Source organism: Phycodurus eques, chromosome 4, assembly GCF_024500275.1.
Source record: "Phycodurus eques isolate BA_2022a chromosome 4, UOR_Pequ_1.1, whole genome shotgun sequence".
In the NCBI taxonomy this organism is placed as follows: domain Eukaryota; kingdom Metazoa; phylum Chordata; class Actinopteri; order Syngnathiformes; family Syngnathidae; genus Phycodurus; species Phycodurus eques.
In genome coordinates this window covers 32,222,903-32,246,039 of record NC_084528.1, presented here as the reverse complement: position 1 = coordinate 32,246,039, position 23,137 = coordinate 32,222,903, and the positions used below count along the sequence as shown (strand labels likewise).

Sequence of the window (23,137 nt, the reverse complement as noted above, 5' to 3'; positions counted from 1 at the left end):
AATCGAGAGATTACAAATACATTGAAATCAGATGTCATTCTGTATGAGAGATTTTTCTCCCGCAGGGATGCTTTGCATGGATTGACCAGCTCAATTAACAACAATAAATACATTAAAACAAAAACATTTGAATCACAATCGGTTTGTTGTCATTGTCAGTGAAAGGTACGCAACAAGAAACATAGAGAGTATGTATACAAATAAACAAAATATGAAATGCGATGTATCAGTTAAACTTTCATTTATGCAGTTTTTTCCCCCAGTGTAACATCAGTCGCCGCCACTGTGACGTCACCCCTTTCCACGCGCCATTGCGGTCCATCCCTCTCGCCGTAGTCGTGACGTCGCCAGCCGCAAGGAGACGCAAACGTGGAGTTCCACGAAGGCGTGCACGCACACGTCTTCGCCAGGCGCGCGCACGCACGCACGTGGGTAATGTTGCCGCCACCGCCCCGCTGCTGGCGTCACGTGGCGCGGAACTCGCTTCCCATTGGTCGACGGGGGCGGGGCCAAACTGCGACGAGACGCAACGACCGGAGACCGAAGAGGCTGCTCTTCACGTCACGCCTTGATGGCCGACAGTCGCGGTAAGTGCACGCGCAACTGACGATGATGATGGTGATGATGGGCTCTTCTCACTTTGGTGTTGAGTTTCTTTCCCTGATCTTTTCTTTGGCAACATGTTCATTTGCTCTTGTTTTTGAGTCTTGGTGGAAAGTCGTCCAAACTTAGTGACGTCCAAACTTAGCCTACCTAGAATGGTCGTGGACTCGACTTGCGCCGTGGGAAGGAGTTTTTACTCGACTCACGTGACAAATGGAATCCGTCCGCGTTCGCAGTTTCGTTGAAGCGCTCGTCGTGACGTCATTTTTGCAGTACTTGTTGATTCTTCTTGTCGTGACTGTTGCTGATTGTTTGAGTGATTTTGGCTGCAGCTAACGCTGATGAGAATCCAGCGTTTCTCGAGCTTTTGACACCAAGTCCCACAATCATGGCCAACGTTGGAATACAGTAGTGTTATAGGTCCAAGTGTTCCTCAAACACAACACAGAGGTTCCCTTCCTCAGAAGCGCATTTGATGTTATTGTAAGCCACTCTAGCAATATGCAGTTTAAAGAACACTGCGCTTATATATAGGCAAATAAAACAAATATACTTAACTAAAGATGAGATTAAATTGTATTGCACAACTAAAAGTTGAATCAAAGTTGTACTTAAAAATCTTTTAAAAAAAAAAAAACACTTTTTAAATATTAGACACAGACATATTGTACGTAGACGTTAAATACTACTGAATTGTACTTTGTTTTCTTTCTAATTTTTAAATGCTTTTGCATACCACTAGAGGGACCACTAGTACCCTTACAGTACTTTGAAAATCACTGTTTTAATTGATTGATCTGTCAATTATTTTTCAATGAATCAGATAAATCAGGAAAAAAAAAACATTTTTCAATTTCCATCCCTTTATTAAAAGCGAGACGTGATTTCTAATTGACATTACAGAAAATGCACAAACATAAATTGATGACTATTCAGTTCCTGGTTTGGTCCGTAGCGCCCATCAGGAAATGGGCAAAAATGTTGATGATTGTTTTCCAAAGTAAAAGCAGATTTTTGCCAATGTCTTATTTTGAAAAGAAAAACACAAACATAATGGAGGACTACAGAACTCAGAAAATATTTCCTGTCGACACGCTGGAATTTTGCCGATTTGGACAATTTGAAGTTCAACGAGGTCTCTAAACGATCAATCGATGATCAAAGTAGTTGCCAGTTTATTTTTCATAATGTTGCACCGTCGTTATTAGCACTTGTCGATGAGTCTTTAGATTTTGGCTCCCATTGTTTTGGAGCGGCTGCAGCGCTGATGCAATCGTGATCGAGTCATTCCATTAGTGTTTCGCGAATGCGCGGACAAAAAATAAGTCGGCTTTTCGTCTAATATTCTTTTCTTTTAACTCTACTACTTTTGTCCTCAAATATGACTTTGGTTGTCATTTGTGACCGTTTTCTTAGCCATACAACATCTTATATATGTTAACTATGCACAATTTTGTTATTTGTTAGAAGTGTACAGATTTTGCGTTTTCAAAAATGTCCAACTTTGTTCAACTTCAAGCAAATGTATTGGCCTTCCCATATTTTTTTCTCAAACAACTTTCTGGAAAATGTTTCCACAAAAATATATAGTGTCTTTTCCCTGTATTTTCTTTTCTAAAATATTCAGCTCAACTTTCTTCACTATGATTTCCCCCCCCACCGCCATAATATATACACCCTTCTCTCCAAAATATATTTTTGGAACATATACAGCCTATTTTTGGAAATACGCTTTTCCTCAAACAAGACTCATAAATATACTACTAAGTTGTTTGCAAGAATATTTCATTTTTCCCTCACATGACCCACCCCTCCCCCCAAAAAATATCATCTCCAACTTTTTTTGCTCTTTGAATGTAAATCAATTATTTTCATTTATGCCTTGGTTTTTTAATTTTCTCAATTTTATGATTTATTCATAAAAAAATAAATAAATTTGGGTTTTTCCACTCGGCTAAATAACCTTCAATCTCCATCCATTTTGTTCACCGCTTCTCCTCACGCGGGCCGCGGGCGTGCCGGCGCCCATCCCAGCGATCATCGGGCAGGAGGCGGGGTTCACCCTGAACCGGCCGCCAGCCAATCGCAGGGCACCTAGAAACAAACAACCATTCGTGCTCACATTCACACCTACGGGCAATTTAGAGTCCTCAATTAACCTAGTGTGCATGTTTTTGGGATGTGGGAGGAAACCGGAGCGCCCGGAGAAAACCCACCCAGGGACGGGGAGAACATGCAAACTCCACACAGGCGGGGCCGGGGATTGAACCCGGGTCCTCAGAACTGTGAGGCTGACGCTCTAACCGGTCGGTCGCTGTTCCGCCTTCAATCTACAAATGATCTAAATATATGGAGCGCACATATTTTTGGTCATCTAAACACTTTGCGAGTGTTCTCTGTGAAAAGTGTTGGATTAAAAAAAAAACCTCGACTTAGTTCGTTTGGTGGCAAGATGAATGAATTTGGGACGTCGCAAGGTGCAGCCGGTCGACCTTTGAGGAGCACTCGGCGGGCTGCGTTTGCGGAACACGTCGCAACTTTCGTGTGGGAAATGTCAACACGCGTGGTCGCAGGTGAGCAGGGACACCTTTTACGCAAACACGCCCGAAAGAGGAACTCGCTCGACCGCGCCCCCCCTTTCGACGTTTTTCTCCGCCTCGTTATCGGAAATGCACTGAGAGTGGTGTTGGAGCCAAACGCGGTAGAAATCTCTTCCGGAGCTGCATGGAGATGAAACTCTATAGAATTCTCTTTTGGAGATAAATACAATTTAAAAAGCCGCTCAGAACCTAGATAGATAGTAGGGTCAAAAAAAAGAAGCGCACGATTGGCGGCGGGAGGTGTTGTGCATTTCTCGTTTTGGAAGAAGGCACAAAGTTGAAAAAAAGCAGTTAACGCCGACTCGTCACACCTTTTTCTCAAATATAAGCCCTCTCTTTTTCGAGGGGGGGGGGGGGGGAAGTATCTCAAACTTAACTCAAACATCAAAAATACAACTTGAAAAATACAGGACTTTTGTAAGCTGTGTATTGACTTACTAACAAATGTACAACTCTTTTCCCTCAACAATATAGAACTTAAAAAATAGGTGACTTTTTGAAAGGATATAAAATGTTTGTCTCAAAACATTTAGTCCAAAAAATAGAACTTTTTCTTGAAAAAAAACAAAAAACTTTTCACTCAAATATGACCCTTTTATACAACTCTTAAAAAAATACTTTCACAAAGAGTTTGATTTGGAAATTAAATACAAATAATAAATAAAATAATCAAATAAATAACAATAAAATACGGATAATTATATAAATATATACAATCAAAAAATAAGTAGGTAAACAAAAAATCTCAAATAGCCAAAGTAAAAAAAAAAAATGTCTCCAAAATAACACCTTTTCTCAAAGATACAAGTTTCATTTGTAATTATGCCTTTTGCAAAAAAAAAAAAAAAATCATCCTAACCAATGTATAGATTTTTTTCTTGATTTAAACTTTTGACGTTGAATGTTTCTGACTGAAGCGACGTGTCGTGTCTTGTCGGACAGGCGCGACTTTGGAATGTCGCTCGGCGAGCTGCACGTTTTGTTCGTTTTAAAGCCTTCGTTCAGTGTGCAAACGAAGTTTTGTTCAATTTTGTTTCCTGGTCTGTGGTTGTCGTCACACTTTTTGCCCTTCTGTGGTGACATTACAAAAAAAAAAGCTCAAGATTAAGACGGCGATATGGTCATTTTAGTTCATTTGTGCCTTTTTGTTTTTTGGGTAGCACTTTCCTACATGACAAACGGTTTCATTTTTGTCAAACGGTTCTCGTCACACTCTTCCACCTTTTGCCGTTTCCTGTAAACATCTGTGCCGCCGTCACGAAAAAGCAAAAGATGTTTCTATCATTGTTGTATTGAAAGGATGTCAAGTAGAGTCTAAAATGCTTTGCGTATTTTTAAGCAGCAGTCAAATAACTTTGCATAAAAACATTTCAAAGGGCTCGATTCAAATTCAGTCACGCAGGACTTCGCGACATTCAAATTCCTCATCCCCGACCGGCCCGCGTTTTGTTTGTGTTGTCAATGCAGTGGCTTGTGCGTCCACACAAAGATGACTTTGTCGCCGACAAAGAGGTCACAACCGGAACCAGGACAAGGGGTGGGGGGGGGGCCGGGCTCAGAGAGGCTCACACACAGACTCGGCCCCCGTCGCTACGCGGCCACAAGCAAATTAGATTTTGACGTCCTCTATTTTCTTGATTATTAATCATTCGTACAGCACGTACAAACCTATGAAGCGGCGCTACTACATACGAAGGCAGAACTGGGCTCGATTTACAGTGACTAGGGACCGAGCCTCTGTCGCAAATCTTTGTCGTGTATTCAATTGAATATAGGTTAAAGAGGGTTTGTGAATAATTGTGTTTTGATTTGTTTTACACAGCATCCCGACTTCATTCAAATTGGGATTTGTTCATTTCAATTACAAAAAGGGGGGGAAACGATGTTCGATGCCTTTAAAATGTCGTTTTGACAGAATCAGAATCCTCTTTATTTGCCAAGTATGTGAAAAACACACAAAGAACTTGTCTCCGGTAGTTGGAGCCGCTCGCATACGACAACAGACGGCCATTTGAGAGAAAATACTTTTGAGACATAAAAACACAGCACGGAGAGTCACAGAGGGGACAACTGTGCAAATGATGCCGAGTCCTCTAGCAATTTAGAGCAGTTTGAAACGAAAAATAGAGCAATAGTCTGTTACAGTGACCATCGTGCAAATGGCGCAGAGACGTCAATGAATTTAAGTAGTTTATCGTGACTAGTAGTGTGATCATGTGGAACAGTGTCAGTTGTGCAAATGGTGCAAATACTTCTCAAGCACGAGTGGCCAGTAATGGTCAACAACAGATATGCAAATAGTGCAGCGTGGCCAGACGACTACAGCGAGTGCACCAGTAATATATCATTGGCCCGACAGAAATGTGACAAGAAAGTCGGGACAAAATTGGCAGCATGTTCCAACGGAATTGTAGGTTAACTGTTTAATAAGTTCATGGCAACAGGGAAGAAGCTGGTGGAATTGTCTGCTGGTTTCAGTTTGCATTGATCGATGGCCCCGACCTGAGGGAAGGAGCCGGAAGAGGCGGCGACCGGGATGCGGAGGCTCCAAGAGGCTTTTGCATGCTCCTGTCTTAGTTCTGGCAGCGTGCAAGTCTTTAAGGGTAGATAGGGGGGTACTGACGATTTCTCCGGAAGTCCTGATTGTCCGTTGCAGTCGGCGTTTGTCCTTTTTTGTGGCAGCACCAAACAGACTGTGATGGACGAACACAGAACCGATTCGATGACCGCTGTGTAGAACCGGCTCAACAGCTCCCGCGGCAGGCCGCGCTTCCTCGGAAGCCGCGAGAAGTGCATCCTCTGCTGGGCCTTTTTGAGGATAGAGTTGACCACTTCAGGTCTTGAGAAACTGTAGTTCCCAGGAACTTGGTCTCGACGGTGGGCGCGGGGCACTTGCCCAGCTGAGGGGCAGCTGTGGCGAATGAAGCCTCCTGAAGTCCACGATCATCCCTGCAGTCTTGAGCGTGTTCAGCACCAGGTTGCGTCGGCCGCACCAAAGCTTCCCGTCGATACGCAGACTCGTCGCAGTCTTGGACGAGGCCGATGACTGCGGTGTCGTCTGCAAACGTCAGGAGTCTGACAGCCGGGTGCGCTGAATTGCCTTACTAGTGAGGCCATAGAGTGCACTCGTACATGGTCATTGGTTCTATATAACTTGATAGCAAGCTTAAGGTTATATTAGGAGGCCCAAAGTGGCACTAATATTTATTTATTTGTTTTGTTTTTCATTTTTATTATTATTATTTTTTTTTTTTACTAGGAAGACAGTTGTTACACCGGTGCACCCTTGCGGATCCATCTATCCATCTATCCAGCTGTCTGTCCGTGTAGTCTGTCTGTCTGTCTGATGTAGTTGTACGAGAGCGATGAATTGTCTCACTCGTGAGTACAAGAGCATACTTGTACCTGGAAAGCTGGCACGTAACGGCGACTTCTCCCGTGTTGCAGTGTTTCACCCCGTCTGGCCGCTCATCTGCCGGCGGGGCGCCGCCCGCCTCGGGGAGGTGTGCCGGCGGGGCTGCGCCGCCGTCGGGTCGCCGGCCGCCGTACTGGGCGTTGAACTCCCGCCGCTCTTTGACGTCCACCAGGTGCCCAAGGTGAGCTCCTTAGCGTTTGTCCTTCTCATGTCACTCAATAAATGTTTTCCCCCGCAATTAACTCCTTCACTGCCGTGGAGGCTTATATCGGTCAACGTTTACTGCCATCAACGAACATATTCGTCAAGTACGTTTTTCAGCGGGTAGGCCTGGAGGAGGCTATTTCCCAGCTTTCCGGTTTTTCAAAACTTGATTTAACTGATGTCACAATCAGTCGTCATCAAAATGTATTGACATCTTTCCTTATGCCCACTTCAACCTCTGACAATATCAGAACAATACCAATATTTTGGATTTTATGGACGTTAAAGCGTTTTCATGACATTTGACACTGCACGCACACACAAACATGCATAATACATGTTATCTATTTATTTAAAGAATATATGTATGGTGTATATCGGCATACGGTGGGGCAAAAAAAAGGATTGTCAGCCACCAATTGTGCAAGTTCTCCCACTTAAAAAGATGAGAGAGGCCTGCAATTTTCATCATAGGTATACCTCACCTATGAGAGACACAATGAGAAAAAGAAAATCCACAAAATCACATCGTTTGATTTTGAAAGAATTTATTAGCAAATTACGGTGGAAAATAAGTGTTTGGTCAGAAAATGGAAGACATACAAGACCGCTGATAATCTCCCTCGATCTGGGGCTCCACGCAAGAGCTCACGCCGTGGGGTCAAAATGATTACAAGAACAGTGAGCAAACATCCCAGAACCACACGGGGGCGGGGGGGACGGGTGAATAACCTGCAGAGAGCTGCGACTGAAGTAACAAAGGCTACCATCAGTAACACACTATGCCGTCAGGGACTCAAATCCTGCAGTGCCAGACGTGTCCCCCTGCTTAAGCCAGTACATGTCCAGGCCCGTCTGAAGTTTGCTAAAGAGCATTTAGATGGTCCAGAAGAGGATTGGGAGAATGTCATATGGTCAGATGAAACCAAAATGGAACATTTTGGTAAAAACCCAACTTGTCGTGTTTGGAGGAGGAAGAACTGCTGAGTTGCATCCAAAGAACACCACACCAACTGTGAAGCATGGGGGGTGGAAACATCAAGCTTTGGGGCTGCTTTTCTGCAAAGGGACCAGGACGAAGGGGGCCATGTATGGTGAGATTTTGAGGGAAAACCTCCTTCCATCAGCGAGGGCATTGAAGATGAAACGTGGCTGGGTCTCCAAACACACCGCCCGGGCAACCAAGGAGTGGCTTTGTAAGAAGCATTTCAAGGTCCTGGAGTGACTTAGCCAGGCTCCAGATCTCAACCCCATAGAAAATCTTTGGTGGGAGTTGAAAGTCTGTGTTGCCCAACGACAGCCCCGAAAACATCACTGCTATAGAGATCTGCATGGAGGAATAGGGCCAAAATACCAGCAAAAGTGCGTGAAAACCTTGTGAAGACTTACACAAAATGTTTGACCGCTGTAATTGCCAACAAAGGGTATATAACTAAGTATTGAGATGAACTTTTGTTACTGCCCAAATACTTATTTTCCACCATAATTTGCTAATAAATTCTTTCAAAATCAAACAATGTGATTTTCTGGATTTTTTCTTTTTTCTTATTTAGTCTCCCATCGGTGACGTATACCCATGATGAAAATTACAGGCCGTCTCCCATCTTTTTTACAACCCCAATTCCACTGAAGTTGGGACGTTGTGTTAAACATAAATACAAACAGAATACAATGATTTGCAAATCATGTTCAACCTATATTTAATTAAATAGACTACAAAGACAAGATATTTCATGTTCAAAATGATAAAGGTGATGGTTTTTAGCAAATAATCATGAACTTCAAATTTTATGGCTGCAACATTTTCCAAAAAAGCTGGGACAGGTGGCAAAAAAGAGTGAGAAAGTTGAGGAATGCTCATCAAACATCCCACAGGGGAACAGGTGGGTGCCATGATTGGCTAGAAAAGGAGCTTCCCTCAATTGCTCAGTCATTCACAAGCAAAGATGGGGCGAGGTTCACCTCTTTGTGAACAAGTGCGTGAGAAAATAGTCCAACAGTTTAAGGAACAATGTTCCTCAACGTACAATTGCAAGGAATTGAGGGATTTCATCATCTACGGTCCATAATATCATCAAAAGGTTCAGAGAATCTGGAGAAATCACTGCTTGTAAGCGGCAAGGCCCAAAGCCAACATTGAATGCCCATGGGTAACTTGCACATCTGTGAAGGCACCATTCATGCTGAAAGGTACATACAGGTTTTGGAGAAACATATGCTGCCATCCAAGCGATGGCTTTGTCATGGGCGCCCCTGCTTATTTCAGCAAGACAATGCCGAAACCGCATTCTGCACGTGTTACAACAGCGTGGCTTCGTGGTAAAAGAGTGCGGGTACGAGACTGGCCTTCCTGCAGTCCAGACCCGTCTCCCATTGAAAACGTGTGGCGCATTATGCAGCGTAAAATACGACAACGGAGACCCCGGACCGTTGAACGGCTGAAGCTGTACATCGAGCAAGAATGGGAAAGAATTCCACCTACAAAGCTTCAACAATTAGTGTCCTCAGTTCCCAAACATTTATTGAATGTTGTTCAAAGAAAAGGTGATGTAACACAGTGGTAAACATCAGTATCATCTTTCTTTTGCCAAGTATGTCCAAAAAACACACAAGGAATTTGTCTCCGGTAGTTTGAGCCGCTCTAGTACGACAAGAAGAAGAAGAAGAAGAATCACCTTTAATTGTCATGAACATGCACGTGAAATTTGTTGTCTGCATTTTACCCATCACAGTGAACACATACACATGTTAGTGGAACACACTGGAGCAGGGGGCAGCTGAAGCGTCCGGGGAGCATTTCGGGGTATCAGTGGCAGATGGTCCAGTCGGGGTCTTGAACCTAGGTCCCCCACGGTGGCAGGTGATGATTTTAACCACTGGGCCACGGCTGCAAAGGCCCAATAGACAGTCAATTGACAACAAACACTTTTGAGACTCACAGCAATAAAATGTTGCTAGGTATCTCGTAATGCCGGTACAATTTTTTTTTTTTTTTTTTTTTTTGACAATTGTGCAAAAAGATGCAGAGTCCTCGAGCACTTAGAGCAGTTCGAATGACTAATCTCGCAATAGTCCGGCGCAATGAGCATTGCGCAAAGGGCGCCGAGACATTCGAGGAGCGGATGCGGTTTCAAGTGACGAGGAGCGCGATGTCGATTGTGCAAATGTTGCAGATAGTCCTCATTCGGTGTGTAAGTGGAGCAGATGCTACTCTGGCATGAGTGGTCGGTATCGGTCGACGACAGATATGCAAATAGCGCAGCGTGGCGAGACGACTACAGCGAGTGCACGAGTAATATCTCATTGGCCCCACAGAAATGTGACAACGAACTCAGACAAACGAAATTGGCAGCATGTGGCAATGCAATTGTTGGTTAGCTGTTTAAGACGTTGATGGCAAGAGGGAAGAAGCTGTTGGAATGTCTGCTAGGTCGAGTTTGCATTGATCGGTAGCGCCGACCGGAGGGAAGGAGCCGGAAGAGCCGGTGACCGGGATGCGGAGGGTCCGAGAGGATTTTGCACGCCCTCGTCTTAGTTCTGGCAGCGTGCGAGTCCTCCGAGGGCGGGCAGGGGGCTACCGACAATCTTTTCAGCAGTTTTTGCCACCTGTCCCAGCTTTTTTGGAACATGTCGCAGCCATAAAATTCTAAGTGGATTATTGGCTAAAAACAATCAGGTTTATGAGTTTGAACATTAAATATCTTGTCTTTGTAGCGTATTCAATTCAACATAGCTTGAATAGCTTGATTTGCAAATGATTGTATTCGGTTTTTATTTGTTTAACACAACGTCCCAACTTCATTGGAATTGGGGTTGTAAGTGGGAGAACTTGCGCAATTGGTGGCTGACTAAAATGTTTTTTGCCCCACCGTGTATGAGCGGCTTCCAGGTGAATTGGTTGTCACGGTGTGTGGCGACGTCTTCCTGGTGAGCGCGCAAGCGATATTTTGCTCTCTCGTGTCTCGTGGTGCCCGCGACCGATCGCTCTCGGCGATGTCTCCGTCAGTGAGACGGACCCTTCAAGATCAGAAAGCTCGGAACAACCTTTTTTCCCGGTAAAAGATAAGAGTCTGCTCTTTGTTCTGGAAGGGTCGGGGAACAGGGAACAATCTTCCAGGGGTCTCGAAAGAGCAGTCAAAGTGCTCTAAAGTGGTTGGCAATTGAAAATGGCTGGCAGTCACGGAGTTAAACCGACGTCACAACAAAAAATGGTGTTACATTGATGACAGTGTTCCCTTTCGTATTTGGATTCACCTGTTCGTGGATGTCTCGTGGGAACCTATCCTACGTTTTTGGCACAATTGGCCGGAGATGACGCAGACAAAAAGTCCCCGTGACCCATGTTTGGAATTGAACGAGAAGTGGGCCATTTTGTTCGGAAGAGGTCCTTTTAGGTGAAATCCAGGGCCGGTACCGAGCGGGATGCCGAAGCGGGCGTCCGTAGTGACGACGGTGGTGTTTGCCCGTCAGGTGTTCCGCGAGGACTGCATCCTGTCCGGCTACCGCCACCCGCAGAGCTCGGCGCTGGACTGCGTGCTCAGCTGCTTCCGCTTGAACAACGAGACCGTCAACATCTGGACGCACTTCCTGCCGACATGGTGCCCATTCGACGACTCCTACTTTCACGAAATCCTAGTTGGAAATACGGGATATAGACTTTCTTTTGTTAGGTTTGACCACTTCCGCACACTTTGAACACATTTAAGCTATCAAAGCACACTTTTTCAAGTACTGCTTCGTGCCTGTTGTCGCTCTGGGTTTTAACAAATTGCATAACATCACTTTGACTGAGGGACAAGAAAACTCTTGCGTGTTTCTTTGTCATTCCCAGTTTACTGGAAAACTGGCCAGTAAAACAAATGAGAATTATACGTTGCATATTTAAACACCAACATGTTCAACCAAAGCTTTTAACGTCATCTTACAAAATTCCACGAGCTTAATCAATTGACAGAGAATACTTTTGAGGCATGAAGACAACAAAGACAAGTCACTGAGCAATAAAAGGTTGCTCAGATAAGATAACAATAATAAAAAGAAGAAAACAAAGTTTAAAAACTTGAGAAATAAAGGGGGAACAAATTTGGCTTTTCGTGGTTCACTGTAGCGTGCTTACCAACGATGAAGAACGATGTTGACTGCCATCGTGTGTGTGCGTCAGGTACTTCGCGTGGAGGCTGGCCTCGCTGTGCCGCAGCACGAACTTTGCGAGCGACTGCTACACGTGGCCGCTGCTGGCGTACATGCTGCTGGTGTGCGTGTACCCTTTGACCTCCTGCGCGGCGCACACCTTCAGCGCCATGTCGTCCGAGTGGCGCCACATCTGCTACTTCCTCGACTACGGCGCGCTCAGCCTCTACAGCCTGGGTGAGACTGTGGGCACGCCGCAATACTTCTCAACAGCGACTCTACAGAACGCGTCGACTGTTTTGAAGCGGGATCGGGGGAGCGACAGTTTTAGTCACCGAACGAGCTTGGATAGTGACGGTCATCCGTCCGATAGCGATGATCGTCTGTCCGTCGCTACGCCTTCTTAAAACATCGTGACGTAATCCGCAGAAGTGTCAAAATCCATAGCTGAATCCAGAAATGAGCAATCATCAAATGAATCAACAGCTATTTTGTAGAAGCAAAGCACATTTATTTATATACAGCGCATTTCCTACATAAGGTAACTGAAGGTGCTTTACATTAATCAAATAATTTAAAAATAAAGAGAAAATAAAAAAAAAAAAATATATATATATATATATATATATATATAAATAAAGATAAGAAACCTACAGTGCAAGAAAGATCATTTAACAGTGGAAATCCTGAAAATAATCATAAGCGTGATGGGGGGGGGGGGGGGGGGGGAACATTTTAACCTGGTTTTAAAAACATTCCTACTGACTTGACTTCTTTTGACAACTTATTCCATTTGCATGTAGCAGAAGAGCTAAATGTTGCGTCACCGTGTTTGCTTTGGACTGTTTGCTCCATTATCTGATCTGGTCCTGCAGATCTGAGTCCTACTGGCTTTATATTTCACGAGCATTTGTTTCATATATTCAGGACCTACAGTGTAAACCATTACATGATTTATAGACCAGTAGCAGAGCTTTAAAGTCTATTCTAAGGCTGACTAGAAGCCAGTATAGAGACTTCAGAATTGGAGTAATATGTTCTGACCTCTTGTTCCGGTCAGAATCCGATCTGCAACGTTCTGAATGAGCTGCAGCTTTTGAATGTTCTTTTGGGGAAATCCAGTCAGAAGACCATTACAATAGTCAAGCCTACTTGAGATAAAAACATGGATGAGCTTCTCCTGCTCTGCTCGGCACATGCAAGCCTTCCCTCTGGATATGTTCTTCCGATGCTAAAAGGCAGTTTCAGTCATTGATTTGATATGACTGTTGAAAGTCAGGTCGGAATCTTATCAGTACACCAAGGTTTCGGACTCGGTCTTTGCTTTTTAAAGAGAGTGACTCCAGGTATTTGCTAAGAGCAAACCTCTTTTCTTGCCTGCCAAAAACAATTGCCTCTGTTTTGTTGTGGTTTAATTGGAGGAGGTTTTGGTTCATCCAGTTATTTATCTTTTTTAGACAGTGTCACAACACCTCAATTGAACTGTGGTCATCTGGAGAAACCGCTGGATATAACTGTGTTTCATCTGCATAGCTATGATCGTCAACATTAAAGTTCTGAGTCTTCATGGCAGCTACGTTGAGAGCTTTAGGAAACTCGCCTGACTGAAGTGAGCAGTTGATTATTTGCTGCAAATCAGCTAGCATAGACTTCGCAATAGCTTTGAAAAAGTCAGACGGTACTGAGTCAAGACAGCTCGTTGACAGTTTCAGCTGCTGAACTGTTTTCTCTGCAGTCTTTTGGTCCACTGTATCAAATTCTGGCATGGTAATAGAGTAATTCGTGGGAGGTTGTAGGTGTTGTATCACTTTTCATTTTGATGATTTGTGCTGATACTTGCAAGTTGGCGACTCTTCACCGAGCGATTGAGTGCCGAATGTCTACTGATGACGTGGCTCCACGTATACTGTACTGTACTCCGTATTGAACCACAAAAACATGGCGCAATTGTCGAGAAAAGAGAGGAGAGAGTGTGACTTCTGGCAATGGTCGATCGCCCCGTTCACTGACTCCACTCGTGCGTTTCGGTGACAGAGACTCTCCACGATTTGCTTTGGTAAATATGAAATTATAATTATGGTAAAGTATTACAGTAAAAGTATATTAGTATTTGACTGTATTGCTACGGCTTTTTGCTGGGCCTCACATACACTTGACATCTGGAAACGACATTTTAAAAGATTTTATGGAAGCTCATGAGTATTTTTCATGGGCTTTTCCATCTTTGATGTTGTGATTGAAATTTCGAGTGTGTGTGTGTGTGTGTGTGTGTACTCGTACTGTAATGTACAAACGCACTTCATACGACACGTTCTAGAATAACATATGGACACTTCATGAGGTACACATGCAGCATCAGATGGGGTCCAATATTGCAAAGATGATAATGCTCAATTTAATGAGCTTTATCATTAGCTTATTTAGCAACACTGGAGGGTCAAAATATTAGAAATGTTGCTGTCAATACAAACGGAGCATATATTTGTACAACTTTGTAAAGAGAGCGTGTTTCATTCTTCTCATGTTTGGATTGAATGTCATTGGCTGGTGTCCCTAATAAAGTGGATTTACAGTATTGATTTTTAAGTGTCTGCAAATCTTTGTCTTAAATTGTAAAAATCAAAATGAAAAAAATGCCATATAATTTACAGTAGTATTTAAGACATTTGTAATTAGTCATACTCGATGTAGCGTCACGGTTAGTGTTTTTGTAGGCGAGGAAGGCAAGGCAAAAACGTGGACGACCCAAGTGCAGGGAAGCAGGGAGGCAAGGCGTCGCCAAAAAATATTGAATTCCCCAAAAAGGCAAACCAGGAACATGGAAAAAGCTAACTAAGCAAAGTTCCACAACTGTTGATCAAAGTAACAAACACTTGAATCAACCTAAAACCGGAAACAAAACACGACTGGTGAAATAACCGAGCGACAACTGGCGACTACGATGTGGCACAGACAGAGACAATGACACCGGACGCCGACGGTGGACCGAATGAAACCAGGGAACTTAATACAAACAGATTGACGAGACGACGACGAACACCCGGACGAGACGCCGGTGGCTGGAGAGAGCCGATTGGTCGACGCGAGGTAGGAGGTTGACGAGAACAGGTGGACACAATAATGTGAACAACATATGAACGCAGGAAACAAAACTAAACACAACCCAAAGCAAAACGTATGGTATCAAAAACGAGAACAAAATCTGTTTTTAAAAAGCGGCGCATCCAGATGAATCGAAAAATATATCCAATAACATCGTTGTCTGCTTGTAACGGCGAAGGAGAGGCCTTAAATTTGATTGAACCGCGACGCACTCTCGCCCCTATTGGCCACGTCGTGCCATTACATGAGGGGATGACTTGGTGAAGCAGCATGCGACTCCTCCCCCAGTCCAACTCGTCCCTCTTTTTTTTTTTGTTTTGTTTTTGTTTTTTCCAGGCACCGCGATCTGCTACGGCTGCTACGTGATGCCCGACGGCTGGCTGAACGGCTGGCTGCATCGACACTTTGTGCCCATCGCCGTGGGCAACAGCTTGCTCTGCACCAGCCTCGCCTGCTACTCACGGTCAGCAAAATGATGATTATTATTTTTTTTAATTAATTTTTATTGTAATTATTATGCCGAGCTATGTGGATGTCGCTACGTTCAAAACGAGCCAAACCGGATTGATGTGGAGCTCTCGTGCCGGACGAAACCGGTTCGAGCAATGCGCGCTGCGCCAATATTGGCACAAACCTGAGATGACTCATCAAATACTCAAAAAAATAAACCTATATTTTTTTAAAATGCTATTTACCTTTTTAATAAGCTTTCCTCTTCACTTGACATGAAAATGACATTATTCATGTTTTTCTCTTTTACTATTTTTCTTTGAATTGTTTAATTTTCTGCTAATACCAGACAATCTTTGAACCTTTTTTTTTTTTTTTTTTTTTTTTTTTTTAGCATTAACTTGCATCAACTTCCACAGGAAGAATAGAAATAGCGCTGTTCCCTGCATTTCTCCATTTGCAGATTTGCCTAATCGTAGATTGTTTTGGGGAACCTATCTTCCAATAATTGTGGGGGGGAGGGGGACGCACCTAAATAATAAAGGTAGTGCTCTGGCGTCATCTTGGTGCCAAGGAACAATGTTGTGAAGTTTCATATAGACAAAAGTTGTGCTCTGACGCCGTATGGTGAAGTTTTGGGGAAGTTTTGATCCTTTTTGTGCTCGTTTTCATCAACGCCGCGCTCCATGATGGCGTTTTTTTGACCATGTGTGAACAGTAAGATAAGATCACTTTTTTTTTTTTTTTGAAACAACGTGAAGAAAAGTGAGAGATGGCTACTGTAGATAAACACTTTATTGATCCTGTGAGGGCAAATGAAATTGTCACCACATATGAACACTCTCATCAATCATATAGGAACAAGTAACAGAAATCATATTTGATCTAAAGCAGAAAAAAAACAGCATCAGAAGATTTGGATGTTGTACGTTGCGTTTTTCAAAATGGACAATAGAGGGCGTCGGGAAAGCACAATCTGGCGAGCGAAAGTTGTCAACACCGACGCAACTTTCGCTGTTGGCAGCTACGTTGTTAGTGTCAGCAGTGACTGTCAGCCAGGACACGCTGTCAACTGGTTTTGTCAACCTATAGCTCGCCTTCATATCATTGGATCGATAGCGGCAATGACACCAAAAATCTAATTTGGCCCTTTTTTGAATGCTGTAAAGTAATCCGATCATTTGGACACATTCAGGAATATTCATTCACATCTCAGAAATAACGACATTCATCTTGCTCTTGGCTATTGTGCGATTGCAAAATGGCTGCCTCATCCCGGCAACTGCGTTGCAACAACGTCGTTAGTCGTTAACAGTAAAGAGAGTTGGATTGAGGTTTGTGAAAGAAGCGACAAGACAACAAAAAAACAGAACTCTTCGGACGCTAAGATGCATTTGTGTTGGTTTTCATGGAAACCAGATCCGAAAATGTCATTCGCGTCTTCACAAAACATCTTGCAAATCATCCGACTTCATTTTTGACAGATATTTGGGCATTTGAACTTGATCAAATATGACTTCAGGAATGTTTGATTTATTTTTTTTGTCCTGAGAAACAATTATTCCCATTTGAATAGTACCAAGTGGCAATAATTGAAATGGTCACATCGTGGAAATGAATGTGATTTTCCAAAGGCAATTGGTCGTTGCCCGTTGTGGGCGACGGGCATCTCACGCGAGCCGTGCGTTTCCGTGGCAGGTTGGTGGAGGTGCGCTTCCCGCAGAGGAGCAAAGTGCTGCGGACGCTCGCCTTCGCGGTGCCCTTCGTCTTCGACAGTTTGCCCGTCTTCCACCGGGCAAGTCACACGCTAACATTTTCCGCTTTCTTTGGAATATTTTGCTTCGTTATACGCTGCCAACTTACTCGTTTTGGGAGTTTCTTTCACTGTGTCTCGTGAGCCAAAATTTGAGTTGCCCGAGTTTCAGATTCGCTGAAGCGAAAGAAAAACGTTAGCAAGGAAGGTCAGGAGATGCCGCGGCACGCGGGCAAGGAGAGCCGCACTTGCCGTTTATTGAATACGAATGCAAACAGTAGGGCTTGACCGACGTCCGATTTTTTTCTTGTCGACGCCAAGGTGACGATTGATTCGGGTACCGTCGGAATTGATACACCTCCGACGACAATTCACGTAACACAACAGGATCGCTCCCTGCTACATATGTGAGAGTCGGATGCCGTTTGGAACTAAATAAAAGAGGAGGCAACGGTTTTCTGCAATGTCTTTAGAAAACCTTCAGTTGTGTCACAGGTAATGTTGTGGCGAGAGCCTTATAAAATCCGACTTTCTTTGACAGTCCCTGAATGTATCGGACGCACACGCGCAACCCGCGAGCGAGTCGAGACGAGCGGACAATCTTTCACGGACACGTGAAGCGTTCATCTCGACAATCAAGATGTTATTCATCCGTCGTGCCGCTGCGCGAGCAAACGCCGCAGCATCGGCCGCTCGAATAGCGTTAGCTTTAGCTTTAGCCTCGTCAGCTAAACACGTGACTGGCGATGGTTCGACCGCGAGCAGCTGCTGTCGACGACGTCTCGCGCGCAAACGCTCACACGCAGACCAAGCGGCGAATCAGACTCCAGCTCCTGACATCGCTCACTCGGCCACGCCCCTTAAAGGCATGCGTCCAACAGACCCATAATACAGTACATGCAGTAATTACATGTATTGTTTCTTTACATTCTCTTTTGATTTTTGACACAGTAAAGTGCTATTTTTCTTGATTGACAGCCTTCAGCTTTCTTTTTGTTTTTTTTTCTTTCATGTTTTGGTGCACGTGTAGCTCCTCCTGTGCTGCGGGGGGCGCTGCAGCCCGAGCGAGGCTCTGCTCAGCCACTTTTACCAGGTGACCTTCGCCCTCCTCACCTGCTTCCTGTTCACCTCGCACCTGCCCGAGAGGCTGGCGCCAGGACGCTTCGACTACTTTGGTACGACCCACCAAATTCCTTTTTGAAGATTCCCCCCCCCATTGTTTGCGTCTCTCAGGCAGGAGGCGGGGCACACCCTGAACTGGTTGGCAGCCAATCGCAGGGCACATAGAAACAAACAACCATTCGCACTCACATTCACACCTACGGGCAATTTCGAGTCTCCAATCAACCTAGCACGCATGTTTTTGGGATGTGGGAGGAAACCGGAGCGCCCGGAGAAAAACCACGCAGGCACGGGGAGAACACGCAAACTCCACACAGGCGGGGCCGGGGATTGAACCCCGGTCCTCAGAACTGCGAGGCAGACGCTCTAACCAGTCGCCCGTCGTCACATCCAGTCATCGTGTAAGATGCGCATGTAAGCTGTCATGGCGGAGACGGCACACGTGACAGTCATCGCAGGTGTCGAACTCAAGGCCCCGGGGGCCAGATCCGGCCTGCCGCATCTTTCGACACGGCCCGTGAAAGCAAACCTCGGATGACAACATATCTTGCATGTCTGTTTTGTGTTTGTGTAGGCCACAGCCACCAGCTGTTCCACGTGAGCGCGGTGGTGGCGACGCACTTCCAGTTGGGGGCGGTGTTGAGCGACATGACCTCCCGCCGGGGGCGGCTAGAGGCCACGGGGGCGCCGCCCTCCCTGCCCGGCACGGCCGGCGCCGTGGCCCTCGGCCTGGCCCTCAACCTGGGCGTCGTCGCCCTCTTCGTCGCGCCGCTGCTCAGACGGTCGCCGAGGCGACCGGCGCCTAACCACGGCAAAGACCAGTGAGTCTGTTACCTAGGTAACTGCCCCCCCGGTGGCAGGGAGCACCTGACAACGTTTACACAAAAAAAAAACTCCTTGAAAAACATTTGGACTGACTGGCTGCCAGTACACTTTCTGGCCACCAGTCTGTGCTGGTGAGTCAAAAAAACAAACCAAAAAAAAAGACCAGTTTGTGGATTTTCGCATTCTGATGCGCAACAATTTCGAATCCCGCAGCTGTCGAATTCATTCTCATCAATCTAGTCAAAAGTAATAACAATATGAATAATTGAGCCCCGCTTTAAAAGGTGTATAAATGCTTCAATGCCACAAGATGGGGCCAAAGCACTACTTTTAGATCAGCTTGAGCGAAAAAGAGCAAGCGGGTGAGTGCTTCAGTGAAAAAGAGAGGTTCCCAAAAAAAACATCAGCAAATAGGTGAATCCACACATCACAAATATTTAAAACATAATAAAAGTGGATATAAAAAAAATAGTGATGCATACAATACAAAATAAATATTTCTTTTTGCAAATGTGTTCATTTTGGGCCACTGGTAAGTCAGGGTGGAAACGTTGGCTATTTGGAAGCGGCAGTACACTCCTCATCCACTAGTGGGGGCCAGCGAGTTCCATTGATTGGTCATTCCTGCGTTTCCCCGGCAACTGAGTTTGTTGTCTTTGCCGTCGAGAGTAGAACGTTTCGATTTGATGTTATAATAATAATTATTATGATTATTATCCAGTGGAACTTCCGACGATGATGTCATGCTGTGGAATTCGCACAAAATGTCGAATTGTTTCAGTTTAGTATTCCTGCTTCTGATTGGCCCAATTTCCTCATCAGAGTTAGTCCAAAATGGCCGACTTGCAGTCCCGTTCGGGGTAGGCGTCCGTGAGACGTTTTTGATTTTTGCGTCCATTTGTGAAACTGCTGCCGGGGCTCATATTGTAACTTTCCAGGGGGCGCCACTGAGCCGCTTTTGGGTGTTTGCTTTTGCCACTAACATGTTTTCCTATTTATTGTTTTATCAAATGTCGAATGTTTACGTCAGTGAGAAACGAGCGTCTTGAGTTGACGTTCAAAAGTCCGATTCGTTGAAGACCCGGAGAATTAAAACATTTGAATTTGACATATTGTTGTGTAAAAAAAAAAATGTGCACGAAAATGTACAATTTTTGCTTTAGGGTTTTTGGCCCAAACTAAGATTTTTAAGAATTTAAGAAACATATTTTCAGGGTTATGAAATCCGATATTTGTGATTTTGTCTTTTTCCACTGTCGAGGAGCGCATAAAAATTACTCAGAATAATTTGTGAAGTAGTCCCAGCTTTTTTCAAAGTTTTGTTTGCTTGAAATTATGAAACAAAATATACTTCAAATTTTTGGTTAAATCTTATTTGGTATTTTTAAAATGTTTAGCCATCCCGATTAAAAAACACGTTTTATTTTTTCATACATACATTTTTTTTAGTCAATCGCTAAATGAAAATAATGTTGTTGTTGTTTTTGTTTGTTTTTCTTGAAAATACGTCAACTACTTTGGTATTTAGTCCAACATGTTACTTTGGGATTTTGGTCCAAACTTTTGATCTTTAAGACTTTTAACATTTAACCAACAGGAAATAAACTGCAGCAGTGCCTTGACTTATGACCTCCACTCAATGCGGGACCATGCGCTGAACTCCGACTTCATATTTTTGTTTTGGGGCGCTGGAAAAGTGCAAAACGAAGAATCGCTTTTATTTCGCAGAAGCGCCGCCGACGCTTCTGGGACTCGAAGCGAAGTTTATGTGAGCGATTCGATAACTTTTTGCCACCGCGGCGTCACTCGCACTTCCGGCGAGCAAAACGCAGATGACGCCGTTTGCGCACAAATGAAAAGATTTGACACTTCTTCTCGTCTGCCGTCGTCGTTCGAATGTGTGACGCGTCAGTCGACGAGAAGACGTGACGTTCGGTAAACACCGAACTAACGTTTGTCGTCGTTTCAGCCGTTGTCGCCCGTTTTTGCGCCAGCCGGAAGTTGCCCGCACGCCGGCTACCGCATCTCAGGAAATGCCTTCAAGACGCGTGACAATTTCTTTGGGAAACGCGTCGCACGTATTCTGCACTTTCCGAGAAGGTGAAACGCACCTACCAAAAAATATCTATTTTTTCTCTTCTTCCCATATTTCTTTAATTCATCGGCCGAATAATCGGAGATCAGAATTTCGCCGGTGCCAAATATCGGCATCGGCCTCAAGAAATCAGATGGGTGACGGCCGAGTTCAAAACGAGCATATTAGAGCGCGCTTTACAACCAAAACTTGCAGATTCAAAGCCAAAAAGTTCCCGGAAAAATCTACTTTGTATTAATATTTGCTAATTATTTATAGATTTGACAAACACTGTTGTTGTCGTTGTTGTTGTTATTATTATTATTATTACACATATGGAATGGGTCAGTCCATTTAGTGTCAATATTTCTGACTCGATCACAGTTACCTCCTTGCGTGTATCCTTATACATTTATGTTATAAATATGAATATGAATTGCGGGATGTCTTGACTGGAAAGAACCAGGAAAATAACTATGGGTGCTTTTTAATGTGTTACATGCTCTGAAAGTATAAAAAAAACGAAACATGTCGAATGTATAAATAAAGACCTGTACGTGCTTTGTATACTGTGTCATTGATGCACTAAATTTGTGTAATAAATGCAGCTTCTTTAAAAAAAAAATAAAATAAAATAAAATTAAAAAAAACATTTCAAATTGTCTGTTGATGTTTGGAAGAAGGCTACAGTGTTAAGAATGACCAACAGAGGGCAGCACTTCAAAGTTGATTATGATAATTATTATTATTGTTTGTAGTAGTATTTTGTAAAGTTACGCGAAATATGTCGCCCGCAACCCAACATCAAATAAGAGGAAAAGCCACGCAGGCACGGGGAGAACATGCAAACTCCGCACAGGCGGGGCCGGGATTCGAACCCCGGTCCCCGGAACTGTGAGGCGGACACATATATATATATACGCATATATATATATATATATATATATATATATATATATATATATATATACGCATATATATATATATATATATATATATATATATATATACACACACACACATATACATACACGTACAGAATAGAATGAGAGAACCTGTTCTTTTATCAACTCAGCATCACTGCTTTCTATACCATTTATCATAAGACTTCCTCTCCTGCTTACTCTTCTCTGGACTACAAAAAGAAGAATTTCTTTCCCCTCCTGCATCCATTTCTCCATTTCGCACGCGATCTTATTTGGGCACCTTGAGCACGTTCCACATAAAGCTCATCTAACTTTGTTTGCAACATCATGAATGTCGTCTTCCTGAGAACGAAATCCAGCATTACTACAACATTGGGGAATTTCCCGATACAAATAAGTTTCACGTTCCCCTTTTTCCCTGTTCATTTGAGTCCATTGAGTTTGGTGTGTTTGGATTTTGGATTTTGTTATTCATGTGTTGTTGTGGTATGAGGGAAGTTCATTTTTGTATTTTTGTTTTGTATTCACAAATGCAAATATTCCAAGACAAAACCCTGTTGAAATCAATGGTTGGACGAGTCTCTGCTTCGGTACAAAGCTTTGAAGTTTGAAGAAGAAGAAGAAAAGCCTTCAACTTCTTCCTCTTCTTGGTCCATGTAACTTATATGTGTAAGGCCCTCTTTTGTGTGTTTTTTTTCTTCTTCCAGGATTCGACCGCAAAATTCCACATACGGCTCCTGATGTACAGTTTGTGTGATATTTAAGGAATGCCTTACGTTGTTCATTGTTTCTATTTGTTCTCCATTAAAAAACCAAAACGTACATCCTCCGTTCATGGCGATCGTTCTCTGCCCGTGACTTTGAAGTCGTCCGACGCGACGCATTCCTTTGTGACAGCGACTTCGACGACGCTGTGTTCTTTCGAGACCGATG

General features: G+C 43.9%; 1 protein-coding gene across 1 annotated transcript; it reads left to right on the top strand.

Annotated features, from left to right (window-relative positions):
* Positions 1 to 515: 515 nt before the first annotated feature.
* paqr6 (progestin and adipoQ receptor family member VI) lies at positions 516 to 21,930 on the top strand. The gene is made up of 8 exons (XM_061675319.1): positions 516 to 587; positions 6,651 to 6,799; positions 11,293 to 11,420; positions 11,984 to 12,189; positions 15,391 to 15,517; positions 17,203 to 17,299; positions 18,288 to 18,432; positions 18,954 to 21,930. The coding sequence occupies exons 1-8, from the start codon at positions 572 to 574 to the stop codon at positions 19,202 to 19,204; spliced, it is 1,119 nt and encodes a 372-aa protein (XP_061531303.1). The 5' UTR covers positions 516 to 571; the 3' UTR covers positions 19,205 to 21,930.
* Positions 21,931 to 23,137: the final 1,207 nt, after the last annotated feature.